At 39.1% G+C, this 13915-nt stretch overlaps 1 protein-coding gene across 1 annotated transcript in view; it reads right to left on the bottom strand.

Annotated features, from left to right (window-relative positions):
* The window catches only part of LOC126509656 (ATP-binding cassette sub-family G member 3-like), a 34021-nt gene extending 23029 nt beyond the window's left edge, over window positions 1-10992 (bottom strand). The window contains exons 1-5 of the mRNA XM_050155671.1: window positions 10790-10992; window positions 9002-9061; window positions 8311-8425; window positions 7639-7791; window positions 4157-4293 (exon numbers count right to left, since the gene is read on the bottom strand). Coding sequence (XP_050011628.1) covers window positions 4157-4293; window positions 7639-7791; window positions 8311-8425; window positions 9002-9061; window positions 10790-10992 — 668 coding nt within the window. The remainder of the gene's footprint in view (window positions 1-4156; window positions 4294-7638; window positions 7792-8310; window positions 8426-9001; window positions 9062-10789) is intronic.
* Between the last annotated feature and the right edge of the window lie 2923 nt (window positions 10993-13915).

Raw genomic sequence — 13915 nt, 5'->3', positions numbered from 1 at the left:
ATTTGGAATTTGATCATTGATTTAATTCCATGGCAGGAAAAAGCTGAACTACCATTTCAGGAGGTCATGTCTTCTGTTAGGAGGACCAATAACAAAAACCAGTATTTGAAACTGCTATGAAATATTTTTATTGAAGTTGGGTATAGTGACATATCTGGAACATTCCAAAAAATTGGATAATCAGGAGTTCAAGTCCCCCCTAGATTACAGGAGATTCTATTTCAAAAAGACTAACAGACAGAATGAAACAAAGGGGAGGAAGAAAGAGGAGGGAACAAAACAGGGAGGAAGGAAGGAAAGGAGAGAAGAGGATGAAGGGGAGGAAGAAATGAAAAGGAGAATGAGAAAGCTGTGAAGTGCAGTGCACACCTTGAGCTCCAGCTTAGAAGGCAGAGGCAAGAACGTGAGATCAGCCTGGGCTATGAAATAGAGTGACAAATTATGAAACCTCAAGACAAGTGTCTCACAAGCATATGCTGTGAGGTGTCACTGTATCAAATGATAGTCTGCCTCAAAGACAGCCAGGACAGACAGTAATACCAACACAAGGTGGTGCAGAAGTGGAGGATTCCTTGTGAGAAAAGACTTGCAACCCAGTGAGAAGGTAAAACAAAGTGCCACCAGCTAAGAAGAGAAAAACCAGCTGTACAGAGTATAAAATAAAATGTCTGTCTAATAAACTATGAAAACACAGAAAGGATTGTGTTTGCCTGAATGTGTTTGACAAAGAGTATAGGGAGAAGTAGAGACAGGGCGGAAGACATAGGTAGATAAAAAAGGACAGAGAGAATGATAAATAACTGGTGTGGAATTAAAATATTATTAAATAAAATTGTAGGAAGAGCATCTTAGGTGTGGGAAGACCCTTCTTCTGTAAGCTGGAACATTAGGAGGATGGTAGTCAGGAGCTTACGAAGATTCAAAGCAGAGAGCAGACATGGTGAGAGCCTTCCTCAAAGTAAGGTCTAGGATCTGCGGCCTCAGTGTCTTTTACCACAGCACTTAGTTTGGAATCCTGGGCAGTGTCTCACACCGACAGAATCACATAAAAGGTGATTTTTACATGAAAGTAAATTTTTATTTTAAAAATATGAATTTGTCAACCATTTCTTTTAAAAAGCATTTGTTTTACAGGGTGTATTGCCTTGAGTGTATGTCTGTTACCACGTGTCCCTGGTGACTGTGGATGGGAGAAGACTGCATTAGATCCCCTAGAACTGCAGGTACAAATGGTTGTGAGCTGCCGCGTGGATGCTGGGAAGGTTATCTGAGTCCTCTGGAAGAGCAACCAGGGCTCTTACCTCTTATTTCATCTCTCCTCAAAGAACTTAATTTAAAAAATTTTATTTTAGATATACGAATCCTTATCAAAAGAAAGAAAAAGATTGAGTATATTACTTGAAATTCCTAGAAAATAAATTAAAACTAAAAAAAAAAAAAAACCCTCACAGTGAAGTAACTTCCACTAGTCAAACTGTGGTTGATTTAATAGTTAGAATAATGAAGAATAACATATTATAGCACATTGTACAAAATAGGAACTGAGAAAAGACACCTTCCCAGACAGAATGCCATGTCAGTTTGTGAAGTAATTAAAACAAGAAAAGAAGTTACTAATTCACACCACGACTGGTCGGTAGAGATAATATAAGAAACAGAATAATGAAAAAAATGAAGTAGGATCAAAACCCAGTGCCATTGTCCTTGGCTTCTCAGCACCCCTCATTGTCCACCATATTCAGAGAGTCCGGTTTTATCCCATGCTTTTTCAGTCACAGTCCAGCTGGCCTCGGTGAGTTCCCAATAGATCAGCCTCACTGTCTCCGTGGGTGGGTGCACCCCTTGTGGTCCTGACTTCTTTGCTCATATTCTCCTTCCTTCTGCTCCTCCTTGGGACATTGGGAGCTCAAAAAAATTATATTACAAAAAAATAAATAAATAAAATCCTGATAGCTTCTCCTGGATGAAAGAGAATTAGAATATATTCACACAGGATAAAGTAAAACAAACCAAAGTGTCTTTGTTTGGAATGGTAAAGCTTCCAGGAGAAGTTAAGCAGAAAGTAAAAAAAAGAAAGAAAGAAAGAAAGAAAGAAAGAAAGAAAGAAAGAAAGAAAGAAAGAAAGAGAATAATGGCATAAGAGCTGATTGTTTTTCCTGTCAGACTATTAATATATCACAAAAGAAAAAACTGTAATTTCATATCATATAACCTATCAACCACCACCACTATGAGATGATTAAGATTCAAGCCAGGGAAGCAAGATGGATTAATGGGCAAAGGTACTTGATGCTAAGAGTTTAAATCCCAGAAACCATTTGGTGGAAGGAAAAATCCAAGTCCCTCGAGTTTTCCTCTGACTTCTACATCAATGCAACATACATATAGACACACACACACACACACACACACACACACACACACACACAAATACTTGTAAAAAAATTTAAATATTCCTACTATGGAGGATGCACTTCCAGGAGTTTGAAATACAAGAAGAACACAGCATATCAGGGCCCAATTCTGCTCCCAGAACACCGGGAGAAACCACACTGGGGACAACACCATGCCATGCACTAAGACTGGAAACTAGAACACTGGGAGAAGCCACACTGGGGATGACCCGATGCAATGCACTAAGAATAGCAATATCATGACACACAGGCACAGAGAGCAGCATTCCATACTGGAAAATGAGCAAGAACTTAATCTTAGAGAGTGTCCTGAAGCAGACTGGAAAGGGAACAGATAGGGAAGGTGCTGACCCTTAAGGAGTCTACAGGCTAGAAGATGGCAAGGCCCCAGTTGTTGACTTCATCACTGGGAAGGTAAAACAAAAGAGTGATCTTGGTTCCTGGAGGGACAGGTAACAGTATTTAGGGTAATAGAACATGATGTTAGAATAAAATGAAAGAACAAGAAAAAGGAAAGACAGAACACAGTAAATTCAACAGCCCGCAGCCTAGGTTATGGGAATGGGATAGTCATTATATGGTTCTTGGGGTTATTAAGTCAATTGGGAACTCTTATTATACTTCAAAATAAAAAAAACTAACCCTTACACATTTTTGTATAAATGTTTCAGCCACAGACTTATTTCTTGAGAGAAGAAAGTGCCATTGCTTTTACTCATTCTTCCACAGGTCAGGACCCAGATCTTAGCAATCATTCCCTCAGCCATCACATCCAGGGTCAATCCCTGAGATAATTCTATTTATTCTATATTCAAAGCTATACAGAGTACACTATTTCCTAGCAACAGAACCTCCACATCTCCATCTTCTACTGACATTTTACATCCCCATAGTGTAACTGCATAACCTTCTCCATGATGCGTTGCTCTGCTATAAACTCAGAAGCGTCCCCGCATCTCCTTCCATGGAAAACCTTAGTCTTTACAGTGGTCCAGGGGATCTAGGCAATCTACATCCAACCCAACCAGCCCCTTTCTCTTCAACTAGGAATGTGGAGGACTGAATTGTATCTTTCCAAAGACTCATTTGTTGAAGACTTCACATCTAAGAACTTTAAATGTGGATATAATTGGAGGAAGAGTCTTTTAAAAGGTAATTAAGTGTCATTTAAATTGCTAGGGTATCCTAATGTAACTGGTGTCCATTTAAGAGATCAGAGCATAGACACATGAGGAGGGAAGAGGTACCAACTCAGTGACCCAGGCCTCAGCAGACACTCTGACTTTCAGGATTCAAAACTCTAAAGAATTTAACTTCCATCAAGTCATCCAGTCTATGCTGTCTTTAGCAAAGAACTAGCAACTTTCTATCCCCTCAGGTCACTGGGCTCTGGTTAACTTGGTCTCTTTAATGCTCCAGACACACCAAACATGCTCTGCCTCAGAACAAATGTGTTTTCCCTCCATCCAGCACTCTGTTCAGATCTCACCCACTCAGCTCTCTTGACACTGGCTTGTGTGTTATGGGGACAATGCTATTTAAAGCAGTGCTGCACCTTCACCATCTCTCCCTATGCTCTTGTCTCATTGATCTTGATGTGTAATCCTTGTTAATTAAAGTTTGTTTCCTTCTAATAAACAAGAAAGAAATTCTGTAGCTTACCTCTGAATCTTTTGCACCAAAAATACACACAAGTGACCAGGTATTAAATGAAAAAAACTCAATATTTCTTCATCAGTTACCTTCTCAGGACTGAGATGACATCAGTAGTAGTGCTCCAGTCTAAGCCAGTGGTGGGATCATCCAAGAACAAAATGGGATGCTGGGTGACCAGCTCCATTGCTATACTGGTCCTTTTCTCAAGTTCTTTAGACCTAGGCTGAAGCAACAATGATCACCATTAGTAACAAGAACAACTACAGTCATAGTTATTTGATGAATCAGCCTGTCCTAGTAATAAAATATTTTGCTATATCATTATCCTGACAATCAACATACAACAAAAGGGTTTGGGGGGGGGTGTGGATGTGTAGACGAAAACTGCTCGTTTGCTCCCGGCTTCCCAGACTCAAATCATCACACAAAAACTATATTAATTAAAAGACTGCTTGGCCAGTGACTCAGGTGTAGCTCTTAAATCTTGAATTAATGCATGCCTGTTAATCTGTGATTCGACACAAGGCTGTGGCTTACTTGTAAGGGTCAGGCATCTATCTCCTTTGGCAGCTACATGGCGTCTCTCTGACTCCACCTACTCTCTCTTTTTATATCTCTCTTCCATTCTGGCTATATTCTGCCCTGCCATAGGCCAAAGCAGCTTTTATTCATTTGCCAGCAAAAGCAACACATATACAGAAGGATATCACACATCAAGGATTGTAGTGATGAGATGAGCAGGCCTGCTTTTTGTCCCTCATGGCTAGCTTTACACCCAAAATAACAACACACAAATTGTATTCATTTAAACAGTGCTTGGCCCATTAGCTCTAGCCTCTTACTGGCTAACTCTCACATCTTGATTAACCCATTTCTATTAATGTGTGTAGCACCACGAGGTGGTAGCTTACCAGGAAGATCCTAACCTATGTCCATCTTGGGCCGGAGCTTCATGGTGACTGACTCACTGCCTTCTACCCAGCATCCTGTTCTGTTTACTGCACCTACTTAATTTTCTGTGCTATCCAAGGGCCAAGGCAGTTTCTTTATTAACCAATGAAAGTAACACATAGCCAGATGACCCTCCTCTATCAAAGGATGAGTATGGCCATGACAAGGCTGAGAAAATAAAAGAATTATTAATTTTGATAGTTAAGAATAGAGTTATAGGTAAGCAGATTTTTATGCCTGAAAAGTAATTAGGTACTCAGGAATAAGATAGAACTTAATGTTCTATTAAAATGCTACAGTGAGAAACAACTTTAATGAGTATACTGTTGTAAACATGAAGAAGCCAAGGTGCTGGTATCAGCAAGTGTACTATTGTGCTGGCTGTATGACAGAAACCACATACTGCCTCTATATTTCTTAAATCAAAATCTTGTGAAAAGCTGAAGAGAAGTCTTAGCAGGGAAAAGCACTTGCCCTGTAGGCCTGAAGCCTAGGTTCAATCCCTGGAACTCACATATAAAGCGGTAGCAATAGAATTGCCTGTGGAACTCCATCAAGATGGAATTACAGTGAGTTGGGACATGGATCATCACTCATGTGTGTAGGGCTTCAGCAGAACAAGACCAACAAGGTGGGAGAAGAAAATGTGTGTGCTATGGCCTTTAGGCAGACACGTAAAAATACACAGGTACACACATACACACACACCTTTTTTGAAAACTATCATTAAAAATTATATTAAAGTTCTTGCAATCTATTACATTTCATGACTTCAAGAATTTAATAAGTATTTTGATATGTTATCTCTAAAAAGTAAAAGTAAACAACTTAGTGCAATAACTAATTATTGTTAAAAAATAGAACAAAAGAAAGAACCTTATGGTGAACATAAAACCATGTAATAAACAGAGCAAAGCCCACAAAATTCCATCACTCGGGACAAAAGAAAGTGTGGTAAATGTCCGCTTTTCTATTATTCTTTCAAGAAGGCAAACATCTCATAAACAACTGTAGAGGAAGATCATGGGAATCAACAGCCAGTACCTTCCTATTCCTCATTGCCTCTAAGGAGGAGACACCACAGGAGTTAATCCATAAAAATCATATTCTGGGGAGCCCATTTTCATCCATAGCCCCAAATGTCTACTCAGCAGACATCTCTATACAATCTACTCAATGAGTCGATGCCATTGTGGAGGCAGGATGGTTTGGAGGAGACAAAAAGAGGAAAACACCACTAATAGTTAAAAAAAAAACACTAGGCATATAATAAGTTAAATGGCTGATAAGGTTCTATAACCAATGTAATAACAATAAAAAATGGAATTGCAAATAGTTTTAGTCCTGACAGGGCTGAGAATATCAAGACTTATTAATTTTGATACTTAAGAATGGGATTGTTAAACTAACATATATCTTTAATTTTTAAACATTAAGAATAATTAATGAAGTATCACATAAAAGTTTTTTTAAATAGGTTAGTAAGAAATTAACTAATTCTAACATAGTTAACTGTGAAGTTCACCACTTATCTATTACCCCTCCCGATCCTGCACAAATCTCATAGGAATCACCAGGTCCATTCATTGTTGCTCTTGCCCAAAGTTCTATCATCAAATCCTGACAAAAGGAGCTGTTAATAAATATTGACAGAAGATAGAGAAGGAAGGAGTGAGAGCAAAAGCATATCCTAGGTTTCCTTCTAGTTATTAACATAAAATGATCTTACAGAAAGTAAACAGGGAGTGAAAGGTTTTATTTCAACACACAGTTTAAAAGTACAGGTGACCACTGTAGGGAAGTCAAGGCAGGAAGCTGCTGCAGCTGGTTACGTCCAGACAAGAGCACAGAGAGGGTGAACGCACGCATGCCTGTCAGTGCTCTACTCACTTTCTCCATTCTCATGCCACCCGGGACCCAACCCAAAGAATGGAGCTGCCCTAGTGGGCTGGGTCTTTCCACATGGCCTAACCTAACCAAGACAATCACCTACAGAATGCCCACAAGCCAACTGCCTACAGTTCCTCACTGAGACTCTCTGCTAGATGATTCCAGGTGATACTAAACTGTGTCAAGCTCACAGATAAAACTAGCAACTACAAGTAAGAATGAGATAACAACACAAGAAAAAAAGGTACAGGAAATAACAAGCACTATGCAAGTGAGAAGTAAATGCTAAAGAGATCAAGGACAACAATGGAGGGAAATAAATGCAGAGTGAAGGCAGAGCCAGAGTTCTCCATCTCACATCCTGTGTCTGTCCGGAAGCACGTTCTGAAACAACAAGGGACAAGTCCTCTAGGGGAAGAGACAATAAACAGAAGAAAGCACTTGTCCAATTCTGTAAAATTAAGATTTTAAGGCTGAGGGAAGAGGAGGCTCACGTGAGGAGCACTTTTCCCTGCTGGATCACAGTCCACTGCCAGGTTTAGCCATTGTAAAGAAGGCTTTGCAGCTCACTTTCCATTTTACATCATGTAACCAGTTGCTCACTTATTAATACACACAATAGTTACATTGACACACACTTTATAGAAAAGTGACGACTGAGTCATATTATCATCATGGTCATTTTTTATTTTGACTCTGAGTCTTTCAAGACTTTTCTTCACATTACCTTAACATTTGCCACTTCATCCAGATGCAGAAGTTCAAGGACCTCATTAATCCGCCTTCCTTTTTCATCTCTTGTCATAGTCATTGACAGTTGAAGAGCTGCTGAGAACTCTATGTTGTCTCTCACAGTCAGTGTGTGCATCACCACGTCATTCTTAAGGTTAAATAGTATTTCAATTAAATACAGTTATCACTAAGACAATCATTATAATAAATGTAGCCTAATCTTCGTAGAAAACATATGCAATGTAATACTCTACTGAAAAATATTCTTTCAATTTTACTAATTTCAAGTAGAGAACCTGCCTTCCATTTGCCTTCCAAGTAGAGCAGAGGGATTTTGGTGACTGCTACCTGCAGTTATTTACAGAAGGATCTTCTAAGCAGTGGAGAGAGATGCAGGAAGAGCAAAATAAGACAACTGTAGTACTCTGTAGAATTAAATCACAGCTGCAGTTACCAATACTGTGCCACAGATGTCATATTCCAATCCCTCCCCACCTTCCTAAATAATGTCAATCTTAGGCTAATGAGCCATTGTAAAAAGCCAATGTAGAGGAAGCATAGCCTATAAATGTGTTGTATAATTATGGAAACACACATATCTATAAACTGAGCATCTGCCCATACAGAAGCAGGAGAAATCTAAAATTACAAACCCACCAGCACTTACTTGTGTCACATAACCAGAAGTACATGTGAAATTAGCAGGTCGAGGTTTTCCATTTATCAAAATATCTCCTGATAATCCACGTGGATCTTTCCTTGCAGCTAAGACATCTAATAACCTACAAGGGTTACATATGTTGTGTGGTTTACTTTCTCCCTTCAGTAAAAGCTATCAGCTTTCAGATACTCAGAATAAAAATTCTGCATAAGATTAACTGAAGTCACACACACACACACACACACACACACACACACACACTCCTTTCAGTTCAGTGTGTGCTCTAATACAGCCCAGAATTATGAAAGAAAGGTGTGATCCACAGGACTGCCCCTCCCTGGTAATTGACCTTAGGGACTCAAACTGGTAATGTGCTGCTCAAATTGGTAAAGTAATTTCTTGTCTCCTTAAAACTTCTCCTTCATCTTTCTAATTTTGATACTATCTCTCCCACATTAAATAATAAGCTAACCCAGCATCATACAGCAATCACTCTATCATTTCCTATCAGTAAAGTGACCTTGTAAGACTTCCTGCTCTTGGTATGAAACTAGGAAGCATCCTCCTGCACATTATAAACAGCACATAGGACCTGACTAGATACACTCACACAATACTTAAGTAATTCCTATACAAGTAATTTTGCAACACAGAAAGTGGATACAAAGGGCTTGCATATGCTGTCTGTTATACTCACAATGATCTGCTCTCATAATTAGGTCCCATAATGGCATTGAGGCCAGCTTTCATGATCCCACTGTAAACACAAAATCATACTGCTTGAATTTGCAATTTAAAAGAAGTTATGTTCCTTTAGGATCTACACTAAATATGCTATTGAAATTGTACACAGAAAAAAACACAAACTCACAAAAACTACACTATCAGTAAAATGCCTCAGATATCACAAAACCCCTGTTGTTTATTATTTAAGGACTTGTCATTTTTGAAGCATGGTGCATTTAAGTTCAATGTCCGTGAAGCAAGTAGCAGGATCTCAGGAGGACTTTATTACGCACATGGCCTTTATGTGCCGAGCATATAACAGCTTCTTGCTAATGTTTGATGAGCAGTGTCTTCATATAACCCTGCTTGCTGCTTCGTAGACCTCGTTGCAAAAAAACAGAGTTGTAGAATACCAGTAGCAGTGTCCTTACTATTAAAATACAATCAAACCAAAATCTATACATCTTAAGTAGAAATCCAAAGACCAGAAAGAAGATTCATAGGACAGGAGAGGGTTGCCAAGTTTAACACTAAAAACAAACAAAACAGCCTTAATCAACTTAGAAAAGCCAAACACACACCCACAAAATGAAAATTTCCTTTCTTGATAAGGAAATTAGAATACACTCAGTTTAGAATTGAGGGACATCCCTCAAAGCATGACTTCTTTATCTTATGGAACAATGTGTGGAATGTTGGCTTTAGCTCTTTTTAGCTCTTAATGAATTTTGAGCAAATACTTGAGGACCTGGACTTTCTGCTGTTGGGACTTCCTCATTACTTCCATCTCATCACTGGTAACTGACCCAGTCAGCCTGTTATAAACGCTCAGTTCAGTTCAGGGAGGGGATGTGTGTATAGATGTATACACAATTCTTTTAGATTTTCTAATTTGTAGAATTTAAATTTGCAATAATCTCTCATATTCCTTGATGTTAACAGTAGGCCTTTTATATTACTTTTTCATCCTTAATTTTATTGAATTAAAACCATTTCTCATTATTGTTTTTGTTTTGTTTTGTTTTCTGTATTTTGTCTATGGGCTTGTCAAGTTTGTTTGTGTTTTCAATGAACCAGCTTTTGTGCCATTCATCCACTGTGTTGTTCTTCAGTCTCCATTGCGTGAATTTCACTGTGATCGTGGATCTATCTGTCTGAGATCATGTATTTATCTGTCTGAGATCAAACAAGGTGAGGCTGGGGAGGGTTCATTGGGTGAAGTGTTTGCTGTGTGTGGATGAGGACATAAGTTAAACCTCCAGAACTCACATAAAGTTGGATGAAGTGTGGGCACCTGTAACTCCATGCTCTATGGAGAGATGGGAGACAGAGGCAGGAGAATCCCAGGACACTTGCAGTCTGCTGGCCTGGCATATACTGCAGTGAGCAATGAGGGACTCTGTCTGTAACATGGTAGAAGGTGAAGACCAGTGCTCAGGGTTGTCCTCTGACAGCCTTGTACCACAAGTTTGCCATAGCATCCACACATCTGTACATGTGAACATGCACACATACACTTATACACACACAAACAGAAACACAGAAACACACATAAACAGATATAGGCTTATACATTCATACACTTATATATACACAAACAGAGATATACACATATATTCACATATACACTTACACACATAAACAGATATATATGCATACATGCAAACACACATACACACATAGTTTATTGATAATGAGAAAGTCTGAATCTGTTGAAAAAGTTGTTCAATATACTCATCTATTTAGTTCATGTACATACCTGATATTTGATAGTCTTTCTATCACACTTGTTTTTTTACAACATGCAAATCCATGCTGCACTCTTTCTAGGTAACTGATGTTATGAAAACTTAACACAGCCTCTCCAGTCAATATGTTCTGGTCACTGGTGTCCATTCCAGGATGGTCACTGGGATTTACTTCTGTCACTGGAATTGCAACAGGGTCATTATTGGAAGACATCTCGAGAGGTTCTTCCTTACTGTAGAAGGAACAGCAATATTAAGTTGATGGTCCACACAAGCAACTTCATTACACAGAGCACATGCACATGTGTGCAGATGGATTCATAGAAGTCAGAATTACATATCAGATGAACATGCAGAACAGGGAGGCCAATAAATACTCAGTTGGTTCAGAGCATAATATCAGTTCAAGATATAGAAATGGCTCAAGGGGCACATTGCTCCAAAGCACAGAGCTGACTGCAGGCATGGGGGTCTGAACAAATGGGAGTTCAACTGGGTCATTTCAATTAGGGCTGATCCTATGAGCAGACATCCTGGGGACAGAGTTGAGCATTTATTGCCTTTTTCTGGTGATGTATGCATGGGGTGGGCTGATGATGGCTCAGTGGGTCTGAGCCCAGTGAGGGCATTGCTGCGCTCATTGTTCTGGTGTTTTAGACAAGCACCCAAGCTTGGTTTCTTGAACTAGGTCTTCAAACATCCATGGGTCTAGCTGTTCCTGGCTTGATATTTTATAGGTAGGAATAATTTGTTTGTATTAATAAGTTATCTATAAACATATGTTTACTGTCTGTGCTGGGCATTTGCAAACACAAGATAGAGAGTCATTTTTGCCTCAGAATTTACTTTCAAAATGAAGCAAACCACTGCTCTATAAATGGAGTCACTCAGGGTAAGGCGCACTCTGAAAACTCCTGTCCTATGTAGTACAAAGGAGCACAGATGGGCACAGACCAAGCTCTACACACTCCATCTCTCACAGTGCTAGAACCAGGAGTTTCTATTCTCTGAGTCTGAGCTGTGGTGAGGTCCAAAATCATCTAGCACATGTCATGGTGCCCTGAGATACACTGGTGGGTAGAGCGCCATGAGAGACCATAGTGCAGGAAGCAGTGACTGGCAGAGATTCATAGCTGAGGCTGTGGAGGAATAAGAACAGACAGCCTGGCCTCCTGTAACTTGAATGACATGGCTCCTCTGCATGACTGCTGAGCATGAGAGTTCTGAGCAGGTGGCTGGCAGATTCTTTAGTTTCTGAAACTGCCTCATGCTGCAATGTGTGTGCACAGACAGGGGCTGCGAACTGGGAACCTGAGTGAAAGGGTTTCTCAATTTCCCCAGCTTCTTCCTTATTGCATGATAGTTTGCTGCTGGATAGGATCTGAAGATGCTTAGGCAAACAGCTCAGCTCCTAAAACTTCTCTCCATTGTGGAACTCCATGCTTTCTTTGCCATCACCGCCTCTTTCATAGCATCTGGTAGACATGGCTTTGTTTAGTCAAACCCACAAATAGAAGTGCCTACCTGGACCACAGGCCTCTTGGCTAGCAGTAGGGAAGACTATACAAAGATGGGAGGTCTTTAGAGCGAATGACGCTTTGCTTCTTATGACACCTGTGTACCATCGACAGCACCAACCTGGAATGATGCACACCAATGTCATCGCGATGCCCCAGATCTGACAAATTCTATGAGAGCATCAAGAGAGAGGCTCTTCCAAGTCTCTGTCTCCCTGACACTAAACTGTTCTGTGTGATTTTCATGTAGTGCATTATTTTTACATTTTTAAGATGTAAAAAGTTTTTAATCTTTCAAAAATTTCTGTGCTGTGTTTACTTAATCTTGCCATTATTGGCTGTGAGGCAGAGTCTTTTTGGTTCAGACGTGGCCACAAATTTGTGATTCTGCTGCCTCGCCTTCCACGGGTCAGGCTCACCGGTCTGTGGTTTATCTGTTTTATTTACACATATTAAACTTTGTAACTATATTTTTAATCTCCTGTTCTTTTCTCCTTCCTCTTCTTTTATTTTTTCCTAACCTTTCTTTCTATACATCCTTTATTCAATTATGTTGTTACTGTTGTTTGTACCTTTATTAGTTTCTAACATTATGGGGTTTTTTTATGAATTAGCTTTTCCCATTACTTCTATTATGCCCATTGTGATAACTCTGGGGAAGATGACTCTGGTATTGCTGTTATTGAGGTTTGTTTTCTCCATCCTGACCAATGCTGAGGATAAGGCTCTTGATGAATGTTTACTGTACACATCCTAATCAATGTGTAAAACACACTCACTCCCACAGGTGCACCAACCACAACAACAAAACACAAGAATAAGAGGAAACAAGGTTATACCACTTCCTCAAAAGATCATAAAGTGTCAGGAACTGAATCTTAGCACACTTAATTAGGTAGACCACTGAAGAAATCATTCATGAGGTTAACAAAATAATTTCAACCTCAAACATATAGACAACTGAAGGAAATAAGCAAAAAAAAATTATAGGATAAGAATAATAAGTAAGGAAAGAATTTCTAAATGAAAATCTTGGAAAAGTTTACAAATAAATTTTTAAAATTCAAGAATAAGAATCAAGAATAGACTAAATTAAGTGAACGATAAAAATACCAGGTCTTCAAAGACAAAGTTAATGAGTTATTGCATTCAAATAGGAATAAAGAAAAGTTGACCTTAAAAAAAAAAGCTGATCATAAGATGACCTCCAGGACATGACAGACAGACCAAACAGGAATTTTTTTTATTAGAATAGAATGCTGAAACAGAGACAAAAGAAATAGAAAACCTATTCATTCAAGAAACATTCTAAAATACCCTTTATCTATAGAAAGATAAGGATGTCTGTGTACAGAGGTAATTTACACCACCACATGGGTAGGACCAGAAAATATTCTTGTTTTGTCACACTCTTAGTAAAGGTCAAAGAGTTCAGGACAATTAAAGAATGCTGGAAGCTATTAAGAGAAGAGCCGAGTTACTAACATGTACCCGATTGGCAAAACAACCAGAACAGCCGCACGTTCCTTGACAAAAATGCTAAAGGCCAGAGCATGTAATAGTGTGTTTGAGCACTCAAAGAAAAGAACTAATGACCAATGTGACTACATGCAAATTTGT

The sequence above is a fragment of the Alexandromys fortis genome, unplaced genomic scaffold (genome assembly GCF_014885135.2).
Source record: "Alexandromys fortis isolate MF-2015 unplaced genomic scaffold, M_Fortis_MF-2015_v1.1 scaffold_87, whole genome shotgun sequence".
NCBI lineage: Eukaryota > Metazoa > Chordata > Mammalia > Rodentia > Cricetidae > Alexandromys > Alexandromys fortis.
Note: the sequence above shows the minus strand (reverse complement) of the source record. Positions and strands in the feature narration are given on the sequence as shown.